At 49.8% G+C, this 16091-nt stretch overlaps 1 protein-coding gene across 1 annotated transcript in view; it reads right to left on the reverse strand.

Moving 5' to 3' along the window:
- Positions 1-16091, reverse strand: part of LOC132395266 (uncharacterized) — a 183396-nt gene that overhangs the window by 145287 nt on the left and 22018 nt on the right. Inside the window, exons 4-5 of the mRNA XM_059971599.1 lie at positions 11013-11122; positions 8576-8650 (exon numbers count right to left, since the gene is read on the reverse strand). Coding sequence (XP_059827582.1) covers positions 8576-8650; positions 11013-11122 — 185 coding nt within the window. The remainder of the gene's footprint in view (positions 1-8575; positions 8651-11012; positions 11123-16091) is intronic.

A 16091-nucleotide genomic window follows, 5' to 3' on the forward strand; every position in this document is an offset into this window, starting at 1 on the left:
GATTCTGCCTGGATTAGAGAGGGTGCAGAGGAGATTCACCAGAATGCTGCCTAGATTGGAGAGGGTGCAGAGGAGATTAACCGGGATGCTGCCTGGATTAGAGAGGGAGCAGAGGAGATTCACCAGGATGCTGCCTGGATCAGAAAGGGTGCAGAGGACATTTACCAGGACACTGCCTCGATCAGTGAGGGTGCAGAGGAGATTCACCAGGATGCTGCCTGGATTAGAGAGGGTGCAGAGGAGATTCATCAGGATGCTGCCTGGATTAGAGAGGGTGCAGAGGAGATTCACCAGGATACTGCCTGAATTACAGAGGGTGCAGAGGAGATTCACCAGGACGCTGCCTGGATTAGAGAGGGTGCAGAGGAGATTCACCAGGATGCTGGCTGGATTAGAGAGGGTGTAGAGGAGTTTCACCAGGACGCTGCCTGGATTACAGAGGGTGCAGAGGAGATTCACCAGGATGTTGTCTGGATTAGAGAGGGTGCAGAGGAGATTCACCAGGATGCTTCCTGGATTAGAGAGGGTGCAGAGGAGATTCACCAGGACGCTGCCTGGTTTAAAGAGGGTGCAGAGGAGATTCACCAAGATGCTGCCTGGATTAGAGAGGGTGCAGAGGAGATACACCAGAACACTACCTGGATTAGAGAGGGTGCAGAGGAGATTCACCGGGAGGCTGCCTGGATTAGAGAGGGTGCAGAGGAGATTCACCAGGACGCTGCCTGGATTAGAGAGGGTGCAGAGGAGATTCACCGGGATGCTGCCTGGATTAGAGAGGGTGCAGAGGAGATTCTCCGGGATGCTGCCTGGATTAGAGAGGGTGCAGAGGAGATTCACCAGGATTCTGCCTGGATTAGAGAGGGTGCAGAGGAGATTCACCAGAATGCTGCCTAGATTGGAGAGGGTGCAGAGGAGATTCACCGGGATGCTGCCTGGATTAGAGAGGGAGCAGAGGAGATTCACCAGGATGCTGCCTGGATCAGAGAGGGTGCAGAGGACATTTACCAGGACACTGCCTGGATCAGTGAGGGTGCAGAGGAGATTCACCAGGATGCTGCCTGGATTAGAGAGGGTGCAGAGGAGATTCACCAGGATGCTGGCTGGATTAGAGAGGGTGCATAGGAGATTCACCAGGATGCTGCCTGGATTAGAGAGGGTGCAGAGGAGATTCACCGGCATGCAGCCTGGATTAGAGAGGGTGTAGAGGAGATTCACCAGGACGCTGCCTGGATTAGAGAGGGTGCCGAGGAGATTCACCAGGATGCTGTCTGGATGATAGAGGGTGCAGAGGAGATTCACCAGGATGTTGACTGGATTAGAGAGGGTGCAGAGGAGATTCACCAGGATGTTGCCTGGATTAGAGAGGGTGCAGAGGAGATTCACCAGGATGCTGCCTGGATTAGAGAGGGAGCAGAGGAGATTCAGCAGGATGCTGCCTGGATTAGAGAGGGTGCAGAGGAGATTCACCAGGACGCTGCCTGGATTAGAGAGGGTGCAGAGGAGATTCACCAGGACGCTGCCTGGATTAAACAGGGTGCAGAGGAGATTCACCGGGATGCTGCCTTGATTAGAGAGGGTGCTGAGGAGATTCATCGGGATGCTGCCTGGATTAGAGAGAGTGCAGAGGAGATTCACCGGGATGCTGCCTGGATTAGAGAGGGTGCAGAGGAGATTCACCGGGATGCTGCCTGGATTAGAGAGGATGCAGAGGAGATTCACCAGGATGCTGCCTGGATTAGAGAGGGTGCAGAGGAGATTCACCGGGATGCTGCCTGGATTAGATAGGGTGCAGAGGAGATTCACCAGGATTCTGCCTGGATTAGAGAGGGTGCAGAGGAGATTCATCAGAATGATGCCTAGACTGGAGAGGGTGCAGAGGAGATTCACCGGGATGCTTCCTGGATTAGAGAGGGAGCAGAGGAGATTCACCAGGATGCTGCCTGGATCAGAGAGGGTGCAGATGACATTTACCAGGACACTGCCTGGATCAGTGAGGGTGCAGAGGAGATTCACCAGGACGCTGCCTGGATTAGAGAGGGTGCAGAGGAGATTCACCAGGATGCTGGCTGGATTAGAGAGGGTGCAGAGGAGATTCACCAGGACGCTGCCTGGGTTAGAGAGGGTGCAGAGGAGATTCACCGGCATGCTGCCTGGATTAGAGAGGGTGTAGAGGAGATTCACCAGGACGCTGCCTGGATTGGAGAGGGTGCCGAGGAGATTCACCAGGATGCTGTCTGGATGATAGAGGGTGCAGTGGAGATTCACCAGGATGTTGACTGGATTAGAGAGGGTGCAGAGGAGATTCACCAGGATGTTGCCTGGATTAGAAAGGGTGCAGAGGAGATTCACCAGGATGCTGCCTGGATTAGAGAGGGTGCAGAGGATATTCAGCAGGATGCTGCCTGGATTAGAGAGGGTGCAGAGGAGATTCACCAGGACGCTGCCTGGATTAAAGAGGGTGCAGAGGAGATTCACCAGGACGCTGTCTGCATTAGAGAGGGTGCAGAGGAGATTCACCAGGATGCTGCCTGGATTAGAGAGGGTGCAGAGGAGATTCACCAGGATGCTGCCTGCATTAGAGAGGGTGCAGAGGAGATTCACCAGGATGCTGCCTGGATTAGAGAGGGTGCAGGGGAGATTCACCAGGATGCTGCCTGGATGAGAGAGGGTGCAGAGGAGATTCACCAGGATGCTGCCTGGATTAGAGAGGGTGCAGAGGAGATTCACCGGGATGCTGCCTGGATTAGAGAGGGTGCAGAGGAGATTCAGCAGGATGCTGCCTGGATTAGAGAGTGTGCAGAGGAGATTCACCAGGACGCTGCCTGGATTAGAGAGGGTGCAGAGGAGATTCACCAGGATGCTGCCTGGATTAGAGAGGGTGCAGAGGAGATTCACCAGGATGCTGCCTGGATTAGAGAGGGTGCAGAGGAGATTCACCAGGATGCTGCCTGCATTAGAGAGGGTGCAGAGGAGATTCACCAGGACGCTGCCTGGATTAGAGAGGGTGCAGAGGAGATTCACCAGGATGCAGCCTGGATAGAGAGGGTGCAGAAGAGATTCACCAGGATGCTGCCTGGATTAGAGAGGGTGCAGAGGAGATTCACCGGGATGCTGCCTGAATTAGAGAGGGTGCAGAGGAGATTCATCCGGATGCTGCCTAGATTAGAGAGGGTGCAGAGGAGATTCACCAGGATGCTGCCTGGATTAGAGAGGGTGCAGAGGAGATTCACCGGGATGCTGCCTGGATTAGAGAGGGTGCAGAGGAGATTCAGCAGGATGCTGCCTGGATTAGAGAGGGTGCAGAGGAGATTCACCAGGACGCTGCCTGGATTAGAGAGGGTGCAGAGGAGATTCACCAGGTTGCTGTCTGCATTAGAGAGGGTGCAGAGGAGATTCACCAGGATGCTGCCTGGATTACAGAGGGTGCAGAGGAGATTCACCAGGATGCTGCCTGCATTAGAGAGGGTGCAGAGGAGATTCACCAGGACGCTGCCTGGATTAGAGAGGGTGCAGAGGAGATTCACCAGGATGCAGCCTGGATAGAGAGGGTGCAGAAGAGATTCACCAGGATGCTGCCTGGATTAGAGAGGGTGCAGAGGAGATTCACCGGGATGCTGCCTGAATTAGAGAGGGTGCAGAGGAGATTCATCAGGATGCTGCCTGGATTGGAGAGGGTGCAGAGGAGATTCACCGGGATGCTGCCTGCATTGGAGAGGGTGCAGAGGAGATTCACCAGGATGCTGCCTGGATTAGAGAGGGTGCAGAGGAGATTCACCTGGATGCTGCCTGGAGATTCACTGGGATGCTGCCTGGATTAGAGAGGGTGCAGAGGAGATTCACCGGGATGCTGCCTGGATTGGAGAGGGTGCAGAGGAGATTCACCAGGATGCTGTCTGGATTAGAGAGGGTGCAGAGGAGAGTCAACAGGACGCTGTCTGGATTAGAGAGGATGCAGAGGAGATTCAACAGGACGCTGTCTGGATTAGAGAGGGTGCAGAGGAGATTCACCAGGACGCTGCCTGGATTAGAGAGGGCGCAGAGGAGATTCACCAGGATGCAGCCTGGATAGAGAGGGTGCAGAAGAGATTCACCAGGATGCTGCCTGGATTAGAGAGGGTGCAGAGGAGATTCACCTGGATGCTGCCTGGATAGAGAGGGTGCAGAAGAGATTCACCAGGATGCTGCCTGGATTAGAGAGGGTGCAGAGGAGATTCACCAGGATGTTGCCTGAATTAGAGAGGGTGCAGAGGAGATTCATCAGGATGCTGCCTAGATTAGAGAGGGTGCAGAGGAGATTCACCAGGATGCTGCCTGGATTAGAGAGGGTGCAGAGGAGATTCACCAGGATGCTGCCTGGATTAGAGAGAGTGCAGAGGAGATTCACCAGGACGCTGCCTGGATTAGAGAGGGTGCAGAGGAGATTCACCAGGATGCAGCCTGGATAGAGAGGGTGCAGAAGAGATTCACCAGGATGCTGCCTGGATTAGAGAGGGTGCAGAGGAGATTCACCGGGATGCTGCCTGGATAGAGAGGGTGCAGAGGAGATTCACCGGGTTGCTGCCTGGATTAGAGAGGGTGCAGAGGAGATTCACCTGGATGCTGCCTGGATAGAGAGGGTGCAGAAGAGATACACCAGGATGCTGCCTGGATTAGAGAGGGTGCAGAGGAGATTCACCTGGATGCTGCCTGGAGATTCACCAGGATGCTGCCTGCATTAGAGAGGGTGCAGAGGAGATTCACCAGGATGCTGCCTGGATTAGAGAGGGTGCAGAGGAGATTCACCAGGATGCTGCCTGCATTAGAGAGGGTGCAGAGGAGATTCACCAGGATGCTGCCTGGATTAGAGAGGGTGCAGAGGAGATTCACCAGGATGCAGCCTGGATAGAGAGGGTGCAGAAGAGATTCACCAGGATGCTGCCTGGATTAGAGAGGGTGCAGAGGAGATTCACCGGGATGCTGCCTGAATTAGAGAGGGTGCAGAGGAGATTCATCAGGATGCTGCCAGGATTGGAGAGGGTGCAGAGGAGATTCACCGGGATGCTGCCTGCATTGGAGAGGGTGCAGAGGAGATTCACCAGGATGCTGCCTGGATTAGAGAGGGTGCAGAGGAGATTCACCAGGATGCTGCCTGGAGATTCACTGGGATTCTGCCTGGATTAGAGAGGGTGCAGAGGAGATTCACCGGGATGCTGCCTGGATTGGAGAGGGTGCAGAGGAGATTCACCAGGATGCTGTCTGGATTAGAGAGGGTGCAGAGGAGAGTCAACAGGACGCTGTCTGGATTAGAGAGGATGCAGAGGAGATTCAACAGGACGCTGTCTGGATTAGAAAGGGTGCAGAGGAGATTCACCAGGACGCTGCCTGGATTAGAGAGGGTGCAGAGGAGATTCACCAGGACGCTGCCTGGTTTAGATAGGGTGCAGAGGAGATTCACCAGGATGCTGCCTGGATTAGAGAGGGTGCAGAGGAGATTCACCTGGATGCTGCCTGGATAGAGAGGGTGCAGAAGAGATTCACCAGGATGCTACCTGGATTAGAGAGGGTGCAGAGGAGATTCACCGGGATGCTGCCTGAATTAGAGAGGGTGCAGAGGAGATTCATCAGGATGCTGCCTAGATTAGAGAGGGTGCAGACGAGATTCACCAGGATGCTGCCTGGATTAGAGAGGGTGCAGAGGAGATTCACCAGGATGCTGCCTGGATTAGAGAGGGTGCAGAGGAGATTCACCAGGACGCTGCCTGGATTAGAGAGGGTGCAGAGGAGATTCACCTGGATGCTGCCTGGATAGAGAGGGTGCAGAAGAGATTCACCAGGATGCTGCCTGGATTAGAGAGGGTGCAGAGGAGATTCACCGGGATGCTGCCTGAATTAGAGAGGGTGCAGAGGAGATTCAACAGGATGCTGCCTGGATTAGAGAGGGTGCAGAGGAGATTCACCAGGATGCTGCCTGGATTAGAGAGGGTGCAGAGGAGATTCACCAGGATGCTGCCTAGATTAGAGAGGGTGCAGAGGAGATTCACCAGGATGCTGCCTAGATTAGAGAGGGTGCAGAGGAGATTCACCGGGATGCTGCCTGGATTGGAGAGGGTGCAGAGGAGATTCACCGGGATGCTGCCTGGATTGGAGAGGGTGTAGAGGAGATTCACCGGGATGCTGCCTGGATTGGAGAGGGTGCAGAGGAGATTCACCGGGATGCTGCCTGCATTGGAGAGGGTGCAGAGGAGATTCACCAGGATGCTGCCTGGATTAGAGAGGGTGCAGAGGAGATTCACCTGGATGCTGCCTGGAGATTCACTAGGATGCTGCCTGGATTAGAGAGGGTGCAGAGGAGATTCACCGGGATGCTGCCTGGATTGGAGAAGGTGCAGAGGAGATTCACCAGGATGCTGTCTGGATTAGAGAGGGTGCAGAGGAGAGTCAACAGGACGCTGTCTGGATTAGAGAGGATGCAGAGGAGATTCAACAGGACGATGTCTGGATTAGAGAGGGTGCAGAGGAGATTCACCAGGACGCTGCCTGGATTAGAGAGGGTGCAGAGGAGATTCACCAGGACGCTGCCTGGTTTAGAGAGGGTGCAGAGGAGATTTACCAGGATGCTGCCTGGATTAGAGAGGGTGCAGAGGAGATTCACCGGGAAGCTGCCTGGATTAGAGAGGGTGCAGAGGAGATTCACCAGTATGCTGCCTGGATTAGAGAGGTTGCAGAGGAGATTCACCGGGATGCTGCCTGGATTAGAGAGGGTGCAGTGGAGATTCACCGGGAGGCTGCCTGAATTAGAGAGGATGCAGAGGAGATTCACCAGGACGCTGCCTGGATTAGAGAGGGTGCAGAGGAGATTCACCAGGATGCTGCCTGGATTAGAGAGGGTGCAGAGGAGATTCACCAGGATACTGCCTGAATTAGAGAGGGTGCAGAGGAGATTCACCAGGACACTGCCTTGATTAGAGAGGGTGCTGAGGAGATTCATCGGGATGCTGCCTGGATTAGAGAGAGTGCAGAGGAGATTCACTGGGATGCTGCCTGGATTAGAGAGGGTGCAGAGGAGATTCACCGGGATGCTGCCTGGATTAGAGAGGATGCAGAGGAGATTCACCGGGATGCTGCCTGGATTAGAGAGGGTGCAGAGGAGATTCACCAGGACGCTGCCTGGATTAGAGAGGGTGCAGAGGAGATTCACCAGGACGCTGCCTGGATTAGAGAGGGTGCAGAGGAGATTCACCAGGATGCTGCCTGGATTAGAGAGGGTGCAGAGGAGATTCACCAGGATGCTGCCTGGATTAGAGAGGGTGCAGAGGAGATTCACCAGGACGATGCCTGGATTAGAGAGGGTGCAGAGGAGATTCACCGGGATGCTGCCTGGATTAGAGAGGGTGCAGAGGAGATTTACCGGGAGGCTGCCTGGATTAGAGAGGATGCAGAGGAGATTCACCAGGACGCTGCCTGGATTAGAGAGGGTGCTGAGGAGATTCACCGGGATGCTGCCTGGATTAGAGAGGGTGCTGAGGAGATTCACTGGGATGCTGCCTGGATTAGAGAGGGTGCAGAGGAGATTCACCGGGATGCTGCCTGGATTAGAGAGGGTGCAGAGGAGATTCACCAGGATTCTGCCTGGATTAGAGAGGGTGCAGAGGAGATTCACCAGGAGGCTGCCTGGATTAGAGAGGGTGCAGAGGAGATTCACCAGGATGCTGCCTGGATTAGAGAGGGTGCAGCGGAGATTCACCAGGATACTGCCTGGATTAGAGAGGGTGCAGAGGAGATTCACCAGGATACTGCCTGGATTAGACAGTATGTCTCCTCAGCATAGGATGAGTAAGTCAGGGCTTTTCTCTTTAGAGTGGAGGAGGATGAGATGAGACTCGATTGAGGTGCACAAGACAAGACTGAGTGGACAGTCAGAGACTGCTTCCCAGGTTGAAAATGGATAATACAAGGGGCATAAATTCAAGGTGATTGGAGGAAAGTATAGGGGGGGATGTTAGAGGCAATCTTTCCCCCCACAGAGAGCAGTGGGTGTGTGGAACGTCCTGCTGGGGTGATACCAGAGGCAGATTCAGTAAGGAGTTTAATAGACAGGCACGTGGATGATAGAAAAATGAAGGCTATATGGTAGGGACGGTGAGATTGATCTTGGCATAGGTTAAAGGCTCAGCACATTGTGGGCCGAAGGGCCTGCATTGTACTGTAGTGTTCTATACTCACTAATATTGTCCGGGAAAGGAGAGAGGTGTCCTTTCCACTCAGTCTGTGCAATTCGTGCTTTGCTCTGTCCTGGCTCAGCAGGCCAGGCACCATCTCTGAGTGGAAACGGACAGCTGACTCTCCATCCGGACTGAAAGACAGAGAGGAGACACCCAGGGTAAATGGTGAGGGGAGGAAGGGTGGATCTACATGAGAAGTGGCAGTCAGATTGAAGAGGAAAACAGAGATGGTTATAGGGGCTGGCTGGAGGCAATTGTGGCCTTGAGGTTATGGTATCTGAGAGGAATTAGCCAGCTGGGAACCACAGGTACCCGATGGGCCAAATGGCCTGCCTCTACATCATAAGTATCGATAGCTGAGCTCGGTTTCTTACCGTCGGTGTGGTGTAAGGCGTGGAGTTATAGCTCGGTACCGGGCCTCGTTCCTGCTCGCAGTCACACAGCTCAAACTGGAAACACAAGGCGATAGTGTGGTTAAGGAGATACACAGCAGGCTTGCTTTGATTAGTCAAGGCACCGAGTTCAAAGGTCAGGAGGTTATGTTGCAGCTTTATAAAACCCTGGTTAGGCCACAGCTTGAGTATTGTATACAGTTCTGGTCACCCCACTATGGTAAGGATGTCGGGCTTTAGAGAGGATGCAGAAGAGGTTTACCAGGAGGCTGCCTGGTTTAGAGGGCATGGGCTATAACGGGAGGCCGGACAAAGTTGGGCTGTTTTCTCTGGAGTGGCAAAGGCTGATAACCTATGCCGAAATCGGTCTGTAATTTAGAGTCTTGCAAATTTCTGCAAGCTCTCCATGTTTGGGTCTCAGATCTCAGGCTGAATAAAGGTACCACTGCTTGAAGTCTGGTCTCTAAAGTCATTTTTCTTCCTCAAGTACTGAAAATAGAGGCACAACCAGCCTTTATCAGAGTCAGGGGATTATCATTGATGTGCGTTATGATATTTGCTGTTTGCAACAGGAGAAAGGCGTGAACATTACTCCAAGTTACATCAAACACTGGGTGGCAAGGTGGAGATACGTCTCTATGAAAGGAGGCGTGAGGCACTCCTTCCCTCCACTAGCCTGCAGGTCACCCTTGGGCAAAGGCACCCCACAATCTCTGGGGTATTGATAATGGCTGGGCTCACCTGTCTTATTAACACACTGCCCAGAAGGCAACGGGAAACTACTGTAGACAAACATTGCCAAGAACAATCATGGTCAAAGGACACGAAACCCACGTAAACGACACAGCACATAATGATAATGACAACGACAACTTCAAGGTATGCGGTGAAATGCGTCAAAGAGGATTGTGCTGGTCATCCCACAAGTGTCATCAACGTAGCGTGCCCTTAACTCCCTAACCCTAAACCACGTCATTGGAGACCTCACCATCTGACGGCAGAGGACTACAAGCTGTTCTTAAAACCGCCTTACCCATTGTAGGCAGATTCACCAGAGTGTCACTGAGTGTACCGCACAGGAACAGGCCATTCAGCCCATCGAGTCCATGTCAAACAAGATGTCTATCTATCCATTTGCTCATATTTACCCTTTATCCCTCTAACCCTTTTCTACCTTGTTGGCCCATAATCTGCCTCCTCAACCCACGGGCAATGGAAGACGACACTGAATGCCAACGTACGCAACACACGGGCACTGAGTGAGACATTGTGAACAGTTTGTGCCCTTTATCTGGAAAGGGTGTGGTATTGGAGAGAGTCCAAAGAGAATTGTTCCAGGAATGAAAGGGTTAACATACGAGGAGCGTTTGATGGCTCTGGGTCTGTACTTGCTAGAGTTTAGAAGACTGAGGTGGGGGGATCTCATTTAAGCCTACTGAATATTGAAAAGCCTCGATGGAGAGTCAGTTCCTATTGCGGGGGAGTCTAGGACCAGAGGGCACACCTTCAGTACAGACGGGCATCCTATTCGGACAGAGGTGAGGGGGAATTTCACTGGTCAGAAGGCGGTGAATCTGTGGAATTCATTGCCACAGACGGCAGTGGAGGTTAAATCAATGAGTATATTTAAAGCAGAGGTTGCTAGGGTTATGCTTTGCAACTTCAAAATATTAAACTAATTCAATGGAAGATATGGAGGCCCAGGAATGCAGGTCTAACTTCAGGCTTACTTTAAGCAAGGCGCATAGTATCATGTGGTAGCGTGTTAATGTATGAAATTCACATATTTACACATATAACCCACAATTAATTATTTAAACAAACAAGAATGCTTTACGTGTGTGTGTGCACGCGTGTGTGTATGTATATACACACACACACGCACACATACATGACAGGGCTAATAAATCAACCATGATGGAATGGCAGGTTTGATGGGCCGAATAGCCTAATTATGTTCCTGTCTTTTATGATCTTAAGGTTAAGCTATGATCTCCTTTCAGCCACGACTCAGCAAAGCCCACAATGTTGTACCTGCCAATCTCCAACTGCGATCCAAGACAACTTACCTTAGTCTGTAAACTGCGGGAATTCAAATATAACACTTTCAGTATTCATCATCCTTTTTGATTTTGTCCCCATTACACTTCAACTCATCCCACTGACTGCAATTTTACCCCATTATTTACCTGTCCTTCCTCAGTCTCACTACACACTGCATCTACTTGTATACCAACTGCCCCATCACTCTGGTTCCCATCTCCCTGCCAAATTAGCTTGAAACCTCGGTTGAGGTTCTTGCGAGGACCTTACAAAGGGATGGGATTCACTGAGAATGAGGCTCTGTCTGCTGTCAGGTATGTTCCAGTGATTCACATTACACTTAACAGTCAGTTCCAACCAAACACATTTCATTTACCATGAAATAAAATTCGGAGTTAGGCTGCCGCACCCTCTCTCCTCGGTCCACTTGAGAACTTTGGGGATGGCCAAACGTCACGGTGTCTCCTTCGCTTAGGACCACGTCACCTGGGAGAGGAGACGCAGGCGATAATCAAGGTAAGTTCCCTCATCACACAAAACAGAACAGTACGGCACAACACGTGGACATGTGCCCCGAAGCTGATGCCAAATTTAACAATCCCTTCTGCCTGCCCTCAATCTATACCCACCCACCCTCACCCCATTCCTGCATATTCCAAATCAAAGAAAATTGATAATACCGGACAACAAACTTTTTATATAGTGTTGCTTCCTCTTAATTTTTTTGTTTATGATAGATCGCTTGAAGCTAAGCACAAATATAATTTCAAACTATGTGTATCACGTAGGAGTCTGGAGAAACAAGAAATTAACTTATATTGAATATAATGCGTTTAATTACATAACAGTGCTGATGTTTTGCCATAGTTCAACTAAGCGAAAACTGTTTGTTGATGACTTTTGTCTGTAGTCAGTGTCTGAGGCTTCTCATTTAAGTGTCCAATAATTATCAGTCAGCACTGATGGATTCGTTACCCTGAGATACCACTTCTCCATGACCACAAAATCCCGATGAAATCTTTCACCGTGCTCATCACTGACAGCGCCAGGATTGCAGGAAAGAAGTCTAAATGAGAACGCAGAAAATTAATCTTTAATGACATGTTGCACTTCATGGTTTTGTATGCTTGAAGCATGTTGTCAACCAGCTGCACGTGGTTTGGTGCTCTGTAGTTGACAGAAAATCCTCAACAACGTCCTTGAATGCCTTCCACGTGATTTTCTCCGATCCCACTAGAAGTTCTTCAAATTGTCTGTCATTGATGACCTCTTTGATCTGAGGGCCAACGAAAATGCCTTCCTGAACTTTGAGATTTGAGACAGATGTTTCTCAGAACAAACGATGCCAAAATGCATCACAGAAATCTATAGCCTTTCTAAAACCCGTCCTGCTATTCAGCACGCGTGCCCAGACAAGATGGAAAACTTTTCAGCTTAGGTTGTGGGCAACATTTTCATTAATTATGAATTGAAATAACAAGTATAGGTGATTTCAAACAAACGTTGCGTGATAGGGAAATTCAATGGTGATTTTCATGATCAGCAGCCCAAAACCCATAAGATACACCTTACGTATTCAGGAAGCAAAATCCTTTGTTTTCAATTCCTTAGGTACATGTGCTTGCTATGTTTATTATATATAATTAAACTAGAGCAAAAAGAGAATGAGAAAGCAAACAATAGTGAGGTAGTGCGCATGTGTTCATTTCCATTCAGGAATTTGACAGCAGATGGCAGGAAGCTGTTCCTGAACATTGTGTCTTCAGGCTTCTGTACCTCCTCCCTGATGGTAGCGATAAGAGGGCGTGGCCTGGGTGATGGGATGCTGCTTTTTTAAGGCATCGCCATTTGAGGTGTCCTCGAAGGTGGGGAGGTGAGTGCCCACGATGGAGTTGAGGGCTTGATGAAGGAACCTATGAAAGAGCCAGGCCTTTCAGTAGTCAAGCCTCCATTCTGGTTCAAAGGTCATTTATTATCAAAGTATGTAACTCTAATATTCTTCAACTCACCAAGAAAGAAAAGTAAATAAATGCAGCACAAATCTCTCCAACCCACGTGCAAAAAAAATGAACAAAATGGATCAGACACATTGACCCCCCACACCCCCGAAAATCCCTCCTTCCCCACAAAACAGTGGCCACTGAGGAAGCATTTCTTTGAGATTCATTCTGTTTGCAGGCATTTTCAGGAAAATAAAGATATGAAAAGCTCTACATAAACAAAGACTGACAAACAACCAGCACGCAAAAGAAAACCAAATGAGCAAATAAAAAAATAACCGACTGTGTGTCTACACGCCTGGTAAGGCACCTCGTGACAACACGTAGCACTGCAGGATTCCTGCCTGCGATCCAACTGAGAATCCTGGCAGAAAGTTCAAGGATGCAACTAATTGAATGGTTCAGCGGGAAAATAAAGATTAAAAGATCTTAAAGATTACATGTACATCAAAACATCCAATGAAATGCGTCATTTACGTTAACCACCACGCAGTGTGAGGATGTTTCAGGGGCAAATCTGCCAGTGTCACCACGCCTCCAAAGTCCTCAACAATGAGGCTGAGCTCCCAATTAGAGATGATCACCATTATCACTGCGTGCCGTGCCGCATGACGTCATTGCACGCCGTGTTGTGTGACACAGGCAGGAATGGCTACTTCGAGTGCCAGGCTTTAGATGTTTCAGAAAGGACAGGGAGGGAGGCAAAAGAGGTGGGGCGTGGCACTGTTGATCAGAGATAGTGTCATGGCTGCAGAAAAAGTGGATGCCATGGAGGGATTGTCTACGGACTCTCTGTGAGTGGAAGTTAGAAACAGGAAGGGGTCAATAACTCTACTGGGTGTTTTTTTTTATATATAGACCAGCCAATAGTAACAGGGACATTGAGGAGCAAATAGGGAGACAGATTCTGAAAAGGAGTAATAATAACAGGGTTGTTGTGGTGGGAAATTTTAATTTCCCAAATATTGACTGGCACGTCCCTGGAGTGAGGGGCTTAGATGGGGTGGAGTTTGTTAGGTGTGTTCAGGAAGGTTTTCAATGGACTGAAAAGCTTGAACATGTAGATAAGATGATAGGAAGATGATGTGCTGGAGCTTTTGGAAAGCATCAAGTTGGGTAAGTCACCAGGACCGGACCGGATGTCACCCAGGCTACAGTGAGAAGCGAGGGAGGAGATTGCTGAGCCTCTGGCGATGATCTTTGCATCATCAATGGGGATGGGAGAGGTTCGGAGGATTGGGGGGGATGCAGATGTTGTTCCCTTATTCAAGAAAAGGAGTAGAGATAGCCCAGGAAATTATAGACCAGTGAGTCTTACTTCAGTGGTTGGTAAGTTGATGGAGGAGATCCTGAGAGGCAGGGTTTATGAACATTTGGAAAGGTATAAGATGATTACGACCAGTCAGCATGGCTTTGTCAAGGGCAGGTCATGCCTTACGAGCCTGATTGAATTTTTTGAGGATGTGACTAAACACATTGATGAAGGAAGAGCAATAGATGTCGTGTATATGGATTTCAGCAAGGCATTTGATAAGGTACCCTATGCAAGGCTTATTGAGAAAGTAAGGAGACATGGGATCCAAGGGGACATTGCTTTGAGGATCCAGAACTGGCTTGCCCACAGAAGGCAAAGAGTGGTTGTAGACAGGTCATATTCTGCATGGAGGTCGGTGACCAGTGGAGTGCCTCAGGGATCTGTTCTGGGACCCCTGCTCTTCGTGATTTTTATAAATGGCCTGGAGGAAGTGGAAGTGGAGGAAAGGGTTAGTAAACTTGCTGATGAAACAAATGTTGGGGGTGTTGTGGATAGTGTGGAGGGCTGTCAGAGGTTACAACAGGACATTGATAGGATGCAAAACTGGGCTGAGAAGTGGCAGATGGAGTTCAACCCAGATAAGTGTGAAGTGGTTCATTTTGGTAGGTCAAATATGATGGCAGAATATAGTATTAATGATGAGACTCTTGGTAGTGTAGAGGATCAGAGGGATCTTGGGGTCAGAGTCCATAGGACACTCAAAGCTGCAGCTCAGGTTGACTCTGTGGTTAAGAAGGAATGCGGTGTATTGGCCTTCATCAATTGTGGGATTGAGTTTAGGAGCTGAGAGGTAATATTGCAGCTATATAGGACCCTGGTCAGACCCTACTTAGAGTACTGTGCTCATTTCTGCTCGCCTCACTACAGGAATTATGTGGAAACTATAGAAAGGTTGCAGAGGCAATTTACAAGGATGTTGCCTGGATTGGGGAGCATGCCTTATGAGAATAGGCATGAGTGAACGCGGCCTTTTCTCCTTGGAGCAACAGAGGACAAGAGGTGACCTGACAGAGGTGTATAAAATGATGAGAGGTTAATCTTTTAGTAGTGGCACGGTAGGGTAGTGGTTAGTACAACACAGTTACAGTACCAGCAACCTAGGCTCAATTCCCATTGCTGTCTGTAAGGAGTTTGTACATTCTTCCTGTGACTATGTGGGTTTCCTCCCACAATCCAAAGACGCGCACCAGTTAGTAGGTACTGGTCAATGTAAATGGTCCTGTGATTAAGCAAGGGTTAAATTGGAGATTTCTGCATGGCACCTGTTAGAGTGATTTTTGGGTTTTGGTCATTTCCATTTAGCAAATGGCTTTGGCTACCAGACTTCTGTTCCTTGAAAATGGATTGTGGATTTAATTTGGAACAATGCATTCCTAGAAGCCGGGAATCCCAGTCCACAGACCTGCTGGCGTCTGTGGCATGGATGTGAATCAGAAGGTGTGAAGTTTGTATGTAGCTTCAAAAGAAAGCATTGCCGATACTTTGTAAATATGGAATTATCCTTTCTGTTTAGCAAATAACTATTGAGCCCCACATTGGGCCAGCAGACCTTTCCACTGAAGAGTCTCCGTATGATGCCGACTGTACCTGGTTTTGTTGAATAAAGACGCTGCTTTGCATCTACCAGTCTCTCTCTGGTGATTCCATTCACGCAACAACAGCACCACTCAGTGTTGCATCTCAGTAAATTAAATAGTTAATCTTCAGATGGAGAAATTCAGAGAACCCAGAGGAAACCCACACATTCACGGGAGAACGAACAAACTTCTTACAGGCATCGGCGGGAACTGAACCCTCATCACTGCTACTGTATAGCAAACACCACTATGAGACCTCCGTCGTTCAGGGTCAACCATGGATGTTGCTGCCTAGCAGTAGATATGGAGATCAAACTGTTGCCCATGTAGCAAGCTCCCTCTCTTCATGCATCTAATGAACCCAATGGGACAGTGGAGATAATGCAGTTTGGTACCAGCAGCATTGCAGAAGTTGCCAGTCAGCGTTGAACTCAACACACAACTGCCTTAGCGACTCCAGCTCCAGAATTTTCCCTCGGGGTTTACTCCCGACACCTTCTCATGAGTGGTAGAGTCAAGGCAGCGGAGGTTGAGATCAATTTTCCTTCTCCTAGATGAGCTGC

This window comes from Hypanus sabinus, chromosome 6 (assembly GCF_030144855.1).
Source record: "Hypanus sabinus isolate sHypSab1 chromosome 6, sHypSab1.hap1, whole genome shotgun sequence".
NCBI lineage: Eukaryota > Metazoa > Chordata > Chondrichthyes > Myliobatiformes > Dasyatidae > Hypanus > Hypanus sabinus.